Source organism: Hylaeus volcanicus, chromosome 8, assembly GCF_026283585.1.
Source record: "Hylaeus volcanicus isolate JK05 chromosome 8, UHH_iyHylVolc1.0_haploid, whole genome shotgun sequence".
NCBI classification, from domain to species: domain Eukaryota; kingdom Metazoa; phylum Arthropoda; class Insecta; order Hymenoptera; family Colletidae; genus Hylaeus; species Hylaeus volcanicus.
The window spans coordinates 11872867-11890463 of NC_071983.1; the positions used below are offsets into that span (position 1 = coordinate 11872867).

Genomic DNA, 17597 nt, shown 5'->3' on the forward strand with positions numbered 1-17597 from the left:
TATTAGAATCCTCATTCCTGAATCGTATACCGTCACCATAGTAAAACGTTTACTTTATTAACCATTTAACCATTGTATCTCTTACAGTCCCCTGTCAAAATGGCGGAACGTGCCTGGACGGCATTGGCGACTACACATGCCTCTGCGTGGACGGTTTCAGCGGCAAGCACTGCGAAATCGACGTGGACGAGTGTCTGTCGCAGCCCTGCCAGAACGGCGCCGTCTGCAAGGAGTACGTCAACTCCTACACGTGTCAGTGTCAACTTGGATTCTCCGGGATAAACTGTCAAACGAACGACGAGGATTGCACGGACAGCAGTTGCATGAACGGTGGCAAGTGTATCGACGGCATCAACAACTACACCTGCGTCTGCGAACCAGGATACACAGGGTCGAACTGTCAGTACCGCATCAACGAGTGCGACAGTTCGCCGTGTCTGAACGGCGCCACTTGTCACGACCACGTTCAGTATTACACTTGTCACTGTACTTACGGTTATACCGGGACGAGATGCGACGAATACGTGGACTGGTGCGGGAACAATCCCTGCGAGAACCAGGCCACGTGCGTGCAATACAAGAACAAGTATCACTGCAACTGCTCCCCTGGATGGACTGGAAAGGTTTGCGATGTGGAGATGGTCTCGTGCAAGGACGCAGCCATCAGGAAGAGAGTACCCGAGAAGAACCTCTGCAATAACGGGACCTGCGAGGACATCGGTAACAGTCATCGCTGCCACTGCCTCGAGGGATACACGGGATCGTACTGTCAAGAAGAAGTCAACGAGTGTGACTCCGCTCCGTGTCAGAACGGTGCCACATGCAAGGATCTGGTCGGCTCCTATCAGTGCCAGTGTACGAAGGGCTTCCAGGGTCAGAACTGCGAACTCAACGTGGACGACTGCAGGCCCAATCCTTGCCAAAACGGTGGCACCTGTCACGACCTCATCAGTAATTTCAGCTGCTCGTGTCCGCCTGGAACTTTGGGCTTCATCTGCGAGTTAAACGTCGACGATTGCGCTATCGGGACTTGCCACAACAACGGAACGTGTACGGATAAAGTCGGAGGCTTCGAATGCAGATGTCCACCTGGATTCGTCGGCCCCAGATGCGAGGGCGACATCAACGAGTGTCTGTCGAATCCGTGCACGTCACCTGGAACGCAGGATTGCGTACAATTGGTCAACAACTATCACTGCAACTGCAAGCCGGGCTACATGGGACGCCACTGCGAGGTCAAGGTGAACTTCTGCGACAGCTCCCCCTGCCAAAACGGAGGAGTGTGCACGGCCAAGCAAGCTGGACACACATGTCTCTGTCCTAGCGACTATTACGGAAGCAACTGCGAATTCGCTGGTTCGTATTGTGATCGTGAGCCATGCTTGAACGGTGGTACTTGCAGAGTGGCCGAAACAGAAGTCGGGTACAGGTGTTACTGCCCTCCTGGAACCACCGGAACGCACTGCGAAATAGACGCTAGAGACGAGTGCGCGAGCAATCCTTGCCAGCAGTCCAACGCAGTCTGCAAGAACCTGCTTGGCGATTACGCCTGTGATTGTCCACCTAAATGGACCGGCAAGAACTGCGAGATTTACGACCCGAATTATAGCGGAGGAATCTTCGGTAGAGCGAACTCGAACGGCCCGAAGATCATGAACGCGTACGACATGGATTTAAAAATGGAAAGGAAGAAGTGCATCGAGAACAGATGCGAGGAGAAGTCTGGGAATCATCATTGCGACGAGGAATGCAATAGGTATGCCTGCAACTTCGATGGAAATGACTGCTCGCTGGGGATCAATCCGTGGCGCAATTGCACGGCTCCCATCAACTGCTGGGACGTGTTTATGAACGATGTCTGCGACGAGGTGTGCAACAATGCTCAGTGTCTCTTCGATGGAAGGGATTGCGAGAGAAAACTGGCGCCTTGCAAGTAAGTAACACTTAGAGAATTAGTTCAGGAATCTCCTTAGTGTAGCGCCTTAAAAACCGAATGATATTCTAAATATCATATAAAATTTTTTAAAAGGGAAGTGTAAAGTATACCAGTTTCAAACTTTGTGTGTATACAATGCATATTTGAAGTATATTCTCAAACTTCTTCCAAGTTCTAGACTTAGATTATCCTCTTGAAAAGTTATTCGCGGCCTTGCCAGGTCATTTTTAATATATGTTATTTTTACAGCCCCATCTACGACGCCTACTGCCGCAAGCATTACGCCAACGGACACTGCGACTACGGCTGCAACAACGAGGAGTGCAATTGGGACGGTCTCGACTGCGACACGGAGCAACCATCGTTGGCCGAAGGCGTGATCTCCGTAGTCGTGAGGATGGACATGCAGACCTTCCGTTCCAACGTGGTGGCTTTCCTCAGAGACATCGGCCACGAGTTGCGGACCACATTAAGGGTGAAGCAGAATGAGCTGGGCAACGACATGATATACCCTTGGAAAAGAGAAGGAGAGACTAGCATGCAAACGAACTTCTTCGGTCGTCCCACCACCATATACACCAACAGCGAGAGCGGCGTGATAGCCTATCTAGAAATCGACAACAGAAAATGCACCGTTACCCAGGGAGCCGTGTGCTTCCCTTCAGCAAACGAGGCAGCGGAGTACCTGGCAGCCACCGCGTCCAAGCATTCCCTCTCACCAAACTTCCCCATTGAGCAAGTTCGAGGAGTCGTGGGGCCCCAGGGGCCCGATTACCCGGACACCCCGACGAACTACAAGTACGTCTTCATCGGGGTCGTGATCGTGGTGCTCGGAGGAATGCTCGTGGGAGTACTGGTCACGGCGCAAAGGAAACGTGCGGTAGGCGTGACCTGGTTCCCCGAGGGTTTCCTACGCACAAGCAGCGGCAGCGGACAGCGTCGTAGATCGCGCAGACGGGGACCTGATGGACAGGAAATGAGGAACCTGAACAAGCAACCATCGGTGAACTGCATGGACCTGGATGTCGGGAACGGTCGGGTGCAACAGTGGTCCGACGACGAGTCCGACCTCCCGCCCTCGAAACGGATGAGAGCCATCGAGCCTGGATACGCCAGCGATCACACCGTCATCACGGACTACGAGGAAACTGAGCCTCGCATGTGGACGCAGCAGCACTTAGATGCCGCTGATATACGAAGACCAGACGCTGGAGTACTGACACCTCCTAGTTTAGAACATGGCCAAGACGTCGATGCCAGAGGTCCCTGCGGGATGACACCTTTGATGGTGGCCGCGGTGCGCGGCGGAGGATTGGACACTGGAGAAGAGGAAGACGAGAGCGACGGGTCAGCTGCGATGATCGCCGATCTGGTCGCCCAAGGCGCAGACCTGAACGCCACTACCGACAAGAGCGGCGAGACATCTCTGCACTTGGCGGCTCGTTACGCGAGATCTGACGCTGCCAAGAGACTTCTTGACGCTGGAGCCGACGCAAACTCTCAGGATAACACAGGCAGAACGCCCCTTCACTCCGCCGTCGCGGCTGATGCGATGGGCGTCTTTCAAATACTGTTACGAAACAGAGCGACAAACCTCAACGGACGCATGCACGACGGCACCACGCCACTCATCCTGGCCGCGCGTCTGGCCACCGAAGGTATGGTCGAGGATCTCATTAATGCTGACGCTGACATCAACGCAGCCGACAACAGCGGGAAGACTGCTCTGCATTGGGCCGCGGCTGTGAACAACGTCGACGCCGTGAACATACTACTCGTCCACGGCGCCAACAGAGACGCCCAGGACGACAAGGACGAGACCCCGTTGTTCCTCGCTGCCAGAGAAGGCAGCTTCGAGGCCTGCAAAGCGTTGCTCGATACGTTCGCCAACAGGGAGATCACCGATCACATGGATCGGTTACCCAGAGACGTGGCCAGCGAGAGATTGCACCACGACATCGTGAGATTGCTCGAGGAACATGTACCGAGATCCCCGCAGATGGTGACCGTGATACCGAACGGTCCGCTCATGGGTAAGCGTCTTCATACCCCGGTGTTAACTCTCGCACGGCTGAGGGTGGGTTTGCCCGGAGCAGGGCGTGGAAAGTCTGACTTTGCTGAGCGACACGTGATAGGTCAGTTGACACTTGCGCAGAAAGAGTCGAACGGAAATGTATTCTTTTGTAACTGTGTTGTTTAGAATATCGCGAAGAAGAAAGAACGTATAGTCGTTGGAAAAAATGTTCTTGTTGTTTTAGTCGTACTTTGTTGGTCTTCCAATGTATACAGTCCTATAATGGAATACGTTCTCGGTTTACTTTGCTCTTCGATACCGCGTTAAACGGTAGGCTGCATATCATAGATTGTATAAGCACATGTTCAGTACGATAACTTGTCAGAAATGCTTGCAAAATGTTAATTATAACCTAAACAAAAATCTGACACCGAAGAGTATCAGTTTAGATGCCACGACCCAGCCGTAGCCGTGCGTTATTAAAGATCGGACTTTGATACTTTCGATAGCAATGGTCTCTTCAAGCCATTCGAGAATGTGAAAGATGTCTTGAGATTAAGATCTCTCTAGATTTTCAAAGTATCGAAAGTCTAGAAGATTCTCAAGCTTTTGAACATTTGGAATGTCTTGAAAGTCTTGAAAAACCTTGACAGTCTTGGCAATATTTAAACTTTTGATAACCTTGACGTTGCCTGTTGGTAAGATATTTATCTTATATAATTTATTTAGAAAATGATAATATAAATAAAATCTTTGCTCGTCGTTCAACTAATAACAGCTGCAAGGTATTCAAAGCATTCAAGATATCCGAGACATTTGAAGGTCTGTCTAATTTTGAGGTTTAGGATTTTTTTTTTGATCATTTTCAAACTGTTTTCAAGGCTTAAGTATTTAAGAAAATTCTTATACCCTCGATACTGGACAGACCTCTTAACCCTTTTATGCCCGCATCTAGTTTGGGAAACTGGAGAGTTGTCCCTGAATGAGATTCAAATTCAGTGATCAGAATTTTTGATGAAGGTTATTTGACTATTGGTCGAGACTTTGTATCAAATTAACTAACAATGGAAAGACATTTTATTAATCTTTCTCAGGGACAATCTCTATTACTTCGTGCACTCTAGCCTTATTATATTATAAATGAAATTACTAACGTAACATTTTAGAAGATCTGTAATTTAGTTTGGTTTCATGACTGTATCATTGTATTGAATAATCGCACTGAACATGATTACAACTAGTGTACCTTGACGAATGATATTGCAATAAGTAATAACAATCTAATAATATTATAATTCCTTCAAAAAGGATACGTTGGGCATGAAGAGGTTAATAAGACAGGGTTAGAGAACACGTCAATCATAGAACGATGGTTAAATCCATAAGAACTTTTAACTTTTTTCACGTTGTGTTTAAAAAATAACAAATGTCCGCTGGTTCTCCATCCCTGGATTAAGTTAAACACTCAAGATTTCTAAGAATTTTCAAGGTGTTCAATCAGAACAGTTTTGCAAAACAGTTTCGAGACATCTTGAGTTTATTCCTCGACCCAAGATGTCTCAAAACAATCCATCTCCCATCATTAGTAACCAAATAATTGTTTGACTGTTCCGTAACATTCAATCTCCACTTGTTTACCTTTGCAGGATCCCCAAACCACCCACAACTAATCACACATCCCACAGTGATCGGTTCAGCGCCGAAGCAAGGGAAGTCGAAGAAACGACCGAAAACCGTCGCAGCGGGAAACCCAAACAGTCCAGAATCGGAAGGTGGCGTGGTGGTGGTAAGGCGAAAGCCATCGGTGAAGAAGCCGCCAGCGAAACGAGGTGCTCAGCCCCCAAACCAGGAGATCCCTCAGGGAGCAGAGGGCGCGGAGGGAAACTTGCCCAGTCCCTACGACAGCGCGAGCCTGTACAGCAACGCTCTCCCTCTGGTGGGTCACACGGCCACGGCGAAGCAACCGCCTCCCTACGAAGATTGCATAAAGGGCCAGTCCATGCAGGGCCTTCAACAACTAGGTCTGGACACCTTCACGACCAACTACGGGTTACCTAACTTTCACGACCAGCTCCTGGCGCCTCACCAGCGACAGGCGCAAGGCATGGTGAACACTCTGTCGCCGCCCTATAGCAACCAGTCGCCACCGCACTCTGTCCAATCGAACATGACGCTGTCGCCTCAGGCAAGCTATATGGGCTCGCCCTCCCCGGCAAAAAGTCGACCGTCTTTGCCCACGTCGCCCACACACATTGCCGCCATGCGACAGGCGACGCATCAAAAGCATGGGGGCATGCCACCCGTGGGCTTCGACTTCGAAAATCTTCCCTATTCCTCGAGTCAGCAGCAGCAGCAGCAGCAGCAACAACAACAACAACAACAACAGCAGCAGCAGCAGATACAACAGACGCAACAGCAAATCCAGCAACAGCAGCAACAGCAACAGCAAAGCACCCAACAGCAGCAGCAGCAACAGCAACAGCAACAGCAGACGCAACAGTACTACCAGTACTTGACACCGCCCTCTCATCACTCAGGACCGGACGTGACGCCACAACACTTGATGCAGGCCCCAGAGAGCTTCCCGACCCCGTCGCCGGACAGCCCTGGCCACTGGTCATCTAGCTCGCCTCACTCGAACAGCGACTGGTCCGAGTGCATGGCCTCGCCTAACGCCTATAGTGCTGGCGGTGCTCACCAAAGCAACAAGGGCTCCGAGGCGATCTACATATGAAACCAGGCGATGCTCCCTTCCTCGCGCGAGTCGTAAGTCGTAAAGCCGTGGGAACCCGCATGAACTGTGATCGACTCGTCGAGTTCGAGGGTGATTCTCGCCGGATGTGTACGCGCAGAAACGCCTCCAGGGCTTCCCCTTAAAACCCCAGGTCCATGCACTCCGTCCAGGAGGTGGAAAACTCTGACAACCAAACCAGTTGCGTACAGATGTAAATTTGATAGCCGTTACAGGAATTACTCGAGTTAAGTTGTACAAAGTTCAACAGTGGTTATGCAAATGATTATTCAGTGTTCCTTGGGAAATTTACAAGACACACTATATAGTTGCATCGAGTGGCAAAGGAGTCCATCTGCTGGTATAGCCCTATGATATTCACGATACGGATTCGTTATTTAATTTCAGGCGTAAATATTCAAACGTCAGTTTGTCACTAGTGCAGGCACTCTCTAACTAAACCAGCTTCACTGTTGATTCGCTGCATCTGCCGTAAGAGAATCAATAGAAGATGTACAAAAATATCGAATAGAAAATATATATTTTTAGGGCACAATCTACAATAGACTCCTAGGCAAAGACATAGTAGAACGATTAGATCTGTTGTGAATCGTGTGGCTTGGTTACCAGAGTCTTCTTCTCGCTGAACAAAGTGTTGTAGATACTCTCCCGTCAAGTCGCGGACGCGATGGCATTCCTCTCGAGGTCAGCCCACGCACCGTAGCTACTCACACGATAGAAATATAGATAAACAATTGTGCACCCCGAAGGGATATTTTTCTGGGTCGCTGTTTACACGTAACATGGTTCATCGTGCCTTTCTCATATTGTAACCGCGAGGCGGTTTAAGTGTACGACGGGAGATTGAAGTAGCCACAGGGTGGTCCACAGGTTTCCGTACAGAGCCAATTCTGTGGTTGGAAGTAAGACGAAAATGTCAAGTGCATATCTGTTTCAGGTATTTTAATGTAATTGAAAGAAAATTATTCGACGTATTATTCATACATATTTCTGAATGAAGCAATAGCAAGGAATCGAAACAGTATATTTTTATAAATATTTTGAAAATAAGGTGCTACTGTAGTATACAATTCTGAGTCGTATTAATCACCTGATAACAGAGACATTATTTATATACTCTTGCACTGTATCGCATTAACGGTGCAATTATTATCCTTTCCTAGACATTTCATAATTTTATCATTGCCTTTTAGGAAAGCATTTATGAACCTATACTTGAGAAACATTATCGCCTAATCTTTAACTACGGAAGGTGTTTGGCTAAGTTTGCGGGAACTCGTGGGGAGATATCCTGTACATATATTTTCATTTTATATCAACCGATCCATTTACTCGTATCTCAGCTCAATGAACAATGGTGCCTTCGACTTGCCACAGTGTGAAGACCCGATAGACAGTTAAAGCGATAAGGAACGAGACCTTGCTATCTACAATAGTATTGTATATAGGACAACATATATGGAGAGGCGGAAAATCATACAGCGCTACACATGTATTCGACGAGGACGACTAATAGAGTGTAATATGTAATAATTCTATTTAATATGTAACGCAAAACAGAGCACATTTATAAATAAAATATCTGTATCTCCGGGGGAGGTCGAACACCCGACACGGCGAGCCCGAATCCGAGGAGAATCTCTGCACCGCGCTAGAATGATAAACCGAGAATCGTGCCTTCGAATGTCGTAGGGTAAGGGAGTAATGCTGTAGGTAAATCTATTAAATTATGTGTTTTTCTTTCCCGATGAAACGCAGCGTTTCCAAATGGCCTTTAACGATTTAACGTTTATTACCGATTAGCGGGGAGATTTAATGTAAGATAGGTGAAACGGTAAATGATTTGTACGGTCGACGGGAGTCTCAGAGAAATCGTCTTCATCCCGCGAATAATCGTTCCATACACAGACATTCCATTCGCTTGGCGCTACCTCATCTATTCCTCGTATACTCCTGTCGAAATGCTTCGCCGACTAGGATAACCGCGAATCGCTCTATGAAACTTTTGCCATCTTATGCAACGGGAACAGAGATTCTTTGATATGGATCTGTCTTGAATGCAAAAATGGAGTTTCAGAACTATAGAATCGAAGTAACCGACTAGTAGATGCGAGACGATGACTTATGCAACGTATTTCTGTAAAGTAATTGTTTTTGGAAAGTTTTTAAGTCTGTATAGTTCTTTGAAATAATTTATTGATACATCCAAACATATTCGCTACTAGTTGACCAAGAGTTGAAGAAAGTTCAGAAGAAGTCATGTAATTTTCCTCAATCCAATGGTAATACAGTTAATCCAACTTCGATGGAATGTTTCCTTTCCATAATTAAATAACTTTGATTTAATTCTTCCATGCTACAATTAAAACTTTGTATTTTCTTTTTACAAGCTCCTAACATCCAATCAATTTTGTATCTATAGTTCTGGAATACTCTGTAGCGAGATACTTGTGATACTCTTCTTGGTGCACTCTAAGTCCAAATGTATTAGACTTCTGGCACTCAAGTGTACCTTTAGCTTTTATTATATTTACAGTCTTGCGATATACAGAATAATTGTGAATGTTGTCGAATGTGGTCTACAACTTAACACTTAAACTATTGGCTTATTTAGAAATCATACAACTTAGAAGAGAACTTTCTACATTAGTATATATCACTGTAGGTTGACATTAACGTCTACACACTGTTATTAGATGTGTTAAAAACTTTATCTGTTTTCCAAAATTGAGCATCTTAAGCAAACAATCAACGATGCAGTTCATAACTTCCAAAACACATATAAAATGTTGAGTCTAAAAAAAGCCTCTCACGCGTGCCTCAACACAACTTGTATCTAAAAGTGTGAAATAATTTATCCGTTTTGAACGCAAGAGTTTCGATCGAGTCGATAGGTCAAGGAAAGTACGCGGATGCGCCTGGTAATTACTGTCTTCGAATCGTTTACTAACAAGCTAGCGTAATTCTTAACGTTAATATGTAATAGAATCCCTTTAAATTAAATTAAGCACGCGACGGACGGGCGAAAGACGATTCTCGCTGATCTCTCATCTGCCAAAGTCAAAAGAGAGTTCTTGAATCAGTGATTCTTAACTTTTCTGAACTTACAAAGTTCAAGAATAAATAAGCCTGATAATTAATCATGAGCGTTTATGGTAACAATTTTAAAAACTACACAAAATGATGAACTGTTGAATAATCATGTATGTAATTTCTAAACTGATGTAAAAGGATACAATAATTATAAGAACAAGGCAAATGTATCTTTATTTAAGAGAATATTGTAATCGACATTTTTTTCTATATTATAAGTACAAAAGCGTTGTAAAATAGGACAATGAAATTATTTGATCATAAAGCTTAGAATGATGATGAGTGAATACGAAGAACAACAAATTTCCATTCTTGTGTCAAATTGTATGACTTGTTATTATTCTCATTTTCTTGAACAGGTAATCTTGTTTCTCTGTTTCGTTAGATTTTGAAATTTGTATTACAAAAGTAAAGGAGCAATTAGGATTCACTCTGCTCGTATAAGCAAATGCGTATCATCGAAAATTTCTCGGATTTATCATTGAACAGGGCACTATGGTTAAGAATCACTGTCTTAGGTAATGCGTAATCAGGCGGCGTGATTGGACGGTGGCGCGTACGCGCATAATAGGGTATAGACATTAATCGTAGGATTGTTACGAGAGAAAAGAACTAATTATTTGGTCGGCGAGATGGAATTCTCCGTGCACGCATGCAATACGTCCACCAGTGATTAGAGAGAACCACTAACGGATCAGGACCGCGTAGAAACCGTGTTTTATCCTTCGCGTTTCTACAAAAAAGAGGAAGTTTGTAAATACTCTTTATCGTTTCTTTTTCCCATGGCCCACCTTCCCCTCCTACTCCTCCACATACCTCACTCCTGCCCCCCCATTCTCTGTCCGTTCATCTTACGTACTATCCAGTACTTTTTTTTTTCTTTTATATGCAATAATTGTCTTTTCTCTCGATTTTGTACAAACTGTTTTTACATATTTTTATATTATGTAAGTTTAGATATTGATAGTTTTGTAAGGCGACTCCCAATATACAGTAAACAATAATGTTTCCTTTTATCATATTATGGATCATAGAAAAGAATATAAATATATATATACGAATTAGATATATATATTTTATATGTATATTTTGTGTGATTGGCCGTTGCATCGGGGATTCGTGATTGCGTCCCGTTTTATCCGCGATGCAATTCCGAATTACACGGGAGGTGTGTTTGTGTGTAATGGAGCTTTCCGATTACGGAAGATGAGGGTCCAACGCAATTTCTATGACTATTCTCGCGAAACCTGTATGCTCCTAAGGAGAAACATTTTTTTTTATTTATATATAGATATATATATATGAAGAAAAAGAGAGAGAAAACTTTTGTAACTAATTAAATGTATTCTTCACGCGACTGCCTTTGTATTTGTTAAAGCCGAATGAAAAGTCTGCCAAATGTCGAACGAAAATATCAAGAGAAATAATATGTTAATATTTTTTTAATTAGTATATTGTAAAGGATACTATGAAAGAGCTCAAAACGAAGAGGTTCGACAACGATGACCTTGCGAAACCCTGTGTTCAGAGAAATAGAATTTGATATTTTCGGCCGCTTAGGCGATCGTCGATCAATCGTGAATATATATGTATATGATCGTTGAACAACGGGCGTGATTAAACAATTAATGTGTTCAAAATTTATGATGTCATCCGGGCTCTCAGCAGCGCCGATATTCTCTGTGTTAAACAAACAAAAGACGATAGATAAGCTACGCGCTCCAATTTATCAGTTATCTATGGATAAGTTTAGAGAGCAAAAACTTCCGATTATTAATGATAGATCTTGTTATTCCTTGTAACTTGTAAAAAGTACTGAGTTTTATTAGTATTAACTATTCCATAAACTATAAGGATTTGTTTCGATCCTATTATATCCTGCCAACCCTCGAACCTTACGCCCTCGTCCTGAATTACTCCCTCTACCTACCCACAAATCCTCATATTTTTATAAATAAGTTATGTCTTTTAAATGGATGTAATAATAAAGATAATCTAACATTCACAATAGGGTTGTTGTTCTATTCTATTGTGCTATGCTTCCGCGTTTTATTCCTTTTTAATAATATAAGCATAGATACTTTTAGTATATTAAAACAGATTTTACACAACAATCAAATTGTATTATAGCAATAAAAAATAAAAAAAAACCTGAAAATATCCCGAACACGTTTCACTTAAGAGTTTTTTTTTATAAGAACAACTATTGATGGGAATAGTACATATGGTCGCATCTGGATGAAATAGATAAAGATATGGAATCTATCGCGTTAAATATCTTTTACAGTCTCCAATCCGACAACTAATTTTAAAGATATAAAAATAGTAAAAATTGGGAAAACTGATATTCGAATCATGCTCTTCAAATTCCAGACAGCTGTGCACAGGATGACGTAAGTACACGCGCATTTGTATTTTACAGGTAAAGTATACCAAGCCCATATACATTCTTAAACTTAAGGGTGCGCAGGAAGTAAACTACCACCACGAACGGAGAGTAGTTGAACTACCAAATAGCTTTTCCCGTTTTTCAGCCACAATAACGAAAAAAACACGTACTGCTTATGCTTCTCGCAATCACAAGAAGTTTATCTAGCGCCTGACAGATCCTGCTACCAGGAGTAGAATTCTGATCGAAGTTTCGATACACACCAGATATCCCTCGTGCCACCTCTTCGCATATCATGTTCTTCTGATACCAAAATGTAAAATCGGCCAAAATGTAGATATGTACCGAACATGTGCCCCTTGTGTTAGACAACCTACACTGACAGGTAAGTCGGGCCGGCTGCCTGCTCGTAGGCGCAAATGTGCCACCTCTTCGCACATCATGTGCTCCTGATACCAGGAGTCAAATTATGTTCAGATTTCGATACGTACCAAGATTTTCTCGTGCCACCTCTTCGCATATCATGTTCTCCTGATACCAGGAGTCAAATTCTGACCCAATTTCGACACGTACCTGATTTCCTTCGTGCCACCTCTTCGCATATCATGGTCTCCTGATACCAGGAGTCAAATTATGTTCAGATTTCGATACGTACCAAGATTTTCTCGTGCCACCTCTTCGCATATCATGATCTCCTGATACCAGGAGTCAAATTCTGTCCAGATTTCGATACGTACCAAGATTTTCTCGTGCCACCTCCTCTCGTATCATGTTCTCCTAATACCAGGAGTAAAAATCCGACATTTCCCATCACAATTTTGAGCGGGGCAATTTGCAACATTGTTCAACTTGCCGCTGCTCCTAATTCAACAAAGTTGCAACGCTCAGAAGTACAACAAAGTGGCAAGTCAGAAGCTCGGCAAAATGTGACAAAATCCAAAAAATCGACTCGACTTTGCAACATTGCTGAAGTTTTAAGCCGAGCGATTTGCAACATTGTTGAACTTGCAACTTTGTTGAATTCTGTGGAAAGCGATTTGCAACATTGTTGAACTTGCAACTTTGTTGAATTCTGCGGGGGAGCGATTTGCAACAATGTTGACCTTGCAACTTTGTTGAATTCTGCGGGGAGTGATTTGCAACAATGTTGAACTTGCAACTTTGTTGAATTCTGCGGGGAGCGATTTGCAACAATGTTGCAAATTTTTGGAAATGCACCGCTCAAAATTACAACAAAGTTGCAGGGCTCAAAAGTACAACAAAGTGGCAACTCAGAAGTTCGGCAAAATGTGACAATATCCGAGAAATCGACTCGACTTTGCAACATTGTTGTACTTTTGAGCATAGCAATTTGCAACATTGTTAAACCAGGAAATATCACAGATATGAGGCGATATTAAAGGGAAATATACCAGGAAATGGGGGGAAATTAAAGGGAAATGTGTAAGGAAATGAAGGGAAATTAATAGGAAATATACCAGGAAATGGGGGAAAATTAAAGGGAAGTATACCAGGAAATTGAGGGAAGTTAAAGGGAAGTATACCAGGAATGGAGGGAAATTAACGGGGAATATACCAGGAAATGGAGGGAAATTAAAGGGAAATGTGTAAGGAAATGAAGAGAAATTAAAGAGAAATGTTCAAGGAAATGAAGGGAAATTAAAGGGAAGTGTGCCAGGAAATGATAGGGACAACTTATACTTACAGATATGTCGGGCCGGTTGTCTGCTCGTAGGCGCAAACGTGCCACCTCTTCGCAGATCATGTTCTCCTGATACCAGGAGTAAAATTCGGTATAGATTCAGACACCTACCAGAATTTGATTCGTGCCACCTCCTTGCCTATCATGCGATCCTGATACCAGGAGTAAAATTGCGGAGAGAATTTGATATGTCCCAGATTTTGATTCGCGCCTCTTCGTCACTTATTGTGTGATCCTGATAACAGGAGTAAAATTCGGGATCGTAGTGTCACCACTGTGGCGAGGCTGACGAGTGTGCCCGGGAACGGGACTCGTACTCGAACAACGGAACTGGTAACTGGTGGTGGGGATATTAATGGTATCTGGGTGTTGGGGCTGTTAGGGGATGTCAGCGGCTATCAGGTGCTATTTGTATAATGCAACTTTACGATTATTTGAATGAGGCAACTTAAATACAATTATATGTATGAATATAACGCATCTTGGGTACAATTATATTTAAGTGTTCAATCTTAATTTTGTATAAATAATGTATGTTTTACCTTACATACATATTGTGCAATTCAACTTAGGTATTTTTGAATCTTTTGAACCCCTGGTTTATACCTGTGTATAATTCCTCCTCTGATCCATATACACACTCTGGCGTCCTTCCCCTTGTTATTGAGAAATTATGCGAGGTCTAACACGTCTTCCGCAGATGGAGTGTTTCACCAGAAAAAATGTGGGATTGGATCACTTTGTATTTACAAAGCTGTTTTATTTAAATCAAAGGTACACGTTCATGCTTGAATATAAATTTTTGTTCAATCTAAGAACAATCCAGCAGGATCTCAATAAACCTACAATTGACATGATTCTTTAAGATGATACTGAAGAGTATCATTCGTTACCATATCATATAAAATATGAATATTTTCCTAATATTTCAGATATTGAAAATGGCTTAATTGTGCTAAAAATCCTATAAAATATAATAAGCTACCGATGATCTAGAATAACGTTAGAAGCATATTTTTTACTTTTCAAACAATATTCTACAACTGCATATATAGTAAGTAATCTTCTATCCATGGCACTTAAATGAGAATCTGTAATTAGATGCTCGACATCGGCCATCATCGACTCATGTGCAACAAGCTTTTCAAGTGCAATACTTAGAGAACCACCGCTAAGCAATTTCAAACGATCCCAAGTAGTTTTGTGAATCCTAAAAGGAAAACATCAGGGTTTGCCATTTTAAACAAAATACTGTTATATTATACTGAAGAGAACCTGAATCATTGGTTGAAACGTTTATTAATAAATTGTACTTGATGATATAAAAATTAGTACTTGCTCATATACGTACATGCAGCATTGATACAATGGAGCTAAAATATCAAAATGATCAACATCAGGATTCCCAAGGCTCTTTCCATTGTCAATCAACAAAACAGCAGGATTATGAAAATTATTCTGTGTCAATTCGTAATGATGACGATCGCCATTGTCCATTAAAAAATCGAAGATTGCAGTGTCTATCAAATCTAAAAGTCTGCTCGACGATTGCGGAGAATACGCCTTAGACTCTTTTACCTGAAGAAATTTTATTTTAATATTAATTTTTGATTGGAAGAATAAAATTGTTACATACACTTGTATAGTGTAAACATACTTTTTCACAGTAATTATCATCTGTCTCCCATGCTGCAAGTTTGTTCTTTTTATAAGTTCTTTGCCATGGATGACGATGCTTCACAAGTTTCAAATATCGCGGTAACCAGGAAATTAGAGCACCCTCCAGAATATCTCCAATCCCACAAACTGGATCTGCTGGAGAACAATAATGACAAACCCCATACAGGCAGGTATCATTACCATCTTGATACATAGTCGCGTAGAGTTCAGGAGTTGCGAATGGCCGAACTTCGTTCCTTAAATCAACTGCAAAAACATTATACTCAAATATAATTATTGTAATTCGTTGGAAGTGGCCAGATATGTAGAATGATCGCATGGAGTAAATGTAGTAGCAATAGAGCTACTACATACAATGCATGTAAGAATAAAAACTCTATACACTAACAACGAATTAGCTTGAGGTATATTAATATTATATTAGTTATCTTAGGTACCCTTCAGATTTCATTAGCATACTTCATCACGTATTTTAAAATGTTCTCGATGAAACTAAAATATACAAGTTTTCTTTTGTACCCAGGAATAAAACATACGTTTTCTTACAACGGTAACTGGTACTCTCCTCAAGGCCAGTAAGGAAGATAAATGAAATGCGACCGCTTCAGCATTGTGGCGATCTTTTCCGTGATAAACGGGCCCTCGAATAATTGCATCTCTAGAATACCACTGGGGTTTGAACATTGCTTTCATCCCATGTTCCAGAGTTAACATCAATTTCAATTGTGTACCAAGTGCTGCATTATCCGCACGCGTCACTTTGGATTTACGCAAAGTGTCTAAAATTGTTCCTAATTCGGGCGCTACAGGTGGAATTAACTGATGAGCATCAGGCCACTGAAAAAAAAAGAAAAATACTTGTCAATAAAGAAAAATTCATTATTACTCTGATTTTTATATTTGGATGAAGTACTAACATTATTATTAGGAATACTCCATATATTTTCACGAACATTAGGCGTTATTCTTAACTCGGTCAACAGTCGTTCCAAGACTATCGAGTAGCTAGCATTTTGCTTAAAATATCTCGACGGTAGTATTCCAATCTCTGCTTTAATTTTTATCGCCATGTCTTTGGCAACCGATTTCTGTGGTATCTGCAAATTTTGTTCTGCGCGCGAGATTAACTGTTCCTGTTCGAGCTTGAATTGCGAAATAGGCATGGCTTTGGAGGAAGTCTTTTGAGATAAGCTCTCGACGATCATTCGAATAAAGTATACATTGACGCTGAGCATGAGAATCAAAAGTCCGCCCAAAGCGACGAGAGCGCAGCGTCGGCCAATCATCTGCGAACAAAATTTTAAGTTTGAATCGATTAAGCGACAGGTAGAGGGCGCTCGATTATTTTCTTTGAGAAATATAACATTGAAAGATCATAGACACGCTGGTGTAATGTTTGTCCCACTTTTTTTCATTTTTGACGCGTGTTTGTTAAAATGTTATACAATGATTACTTTACTGTGTACCATAACAATGACCTCTGATAAAAGCAGACACTCCACGAAACAAATGTCAACATCGTAAGCATACAACATGGCAGCACAGTGTCACGTTGAAAATTTTTATGTAAATCGTTGAGCGAACTTAAGGAATATCGAAGAATTGTTTTTGTAAAAAGACACATCTATTGCTATCACCTTGAAAAAATTGGCCACGCGGGTACTGTCACCTGGTAACGAATATTTCCTTCATGTTTCGATGAAACTACAGTTCAGTCGCGTCCGACAGTGATCAAACCGGATCAGACGACATGTATCCGTCGCCATTTTTAACTTCAATCCAAAGTACTTGCGCGCCATATTTGGTTGAATCAGTGCAGCGAATTCTAGCATGGATTAACGAAAGTTTTCGCCAAAATTAAATTAGTATTATAATTCTGAAGAATAGAAAAATATACATGTATAGATATATGTCTGTATAATCACATACACGCATAGAGAATGGTTGCTTTTTATTAAGCAGGAGCACTATAAATTAACATATATTCTTATCACATCCTGTAATTGACTTTGCTTATGGTAATAAAGTCCT

General features: G+C 42.3%; 2 protein-coding genes across 2 annotated transcripts in view; one reads left to right on the plus strand and one right to left on the minus strand.

Annotated features, from left to right (window-relative positions):
* The window catches only part of LOC128881094 (neurogenic locus Notch protein), a 367639-nt gene extending 355681 nt beyond the window's left edge, over nt 1-11958 (plus strand). The window contains exons 12-14 of the mRNA XM_054131804.1: nt 88-1933; nt 2186-3969; nt 5597-11958. Of these exons, the coding sequence (XP_053987779.1) occupies nt 88-1933; nt 2186-3969; nt 5597-6684 (4718 nt within the window). The 3' untranslated portion in view covers nt 6685-11958. The remainder of the gene's footprint in view (nt 1-87; nt 1934-2185; nt 3970-5596) is intronic.
* A 2647-nt stretch (nt 11959-14605) lies between these two features.
* LOC128881543 (glycosaminoglycan xylosylkinase) lies at nt 14606-17526 on the minus strand. The gene is made up of 6 exons (XM_054132685.1): nt 17204-17526; nt 16484-16852; nt 16103-16403; nt 15544-15812; nt 15238-15464; nt 14606-15096 (listed from the first exon to the last, which is right to left on the minus strand). Exons 2-6 carry the CDS (start codon nt 16850-16852, stop codon nt 14868-14870), a joined length of 1395 nt encoding a protein of 464 aa, XP_053988660.1. The 5' UTR covers nt 17204-17526; the 3' UTR covers nt 14606-14867.
* Nucleotides 17527-17597: the final 71 nt, after the last annotated feature.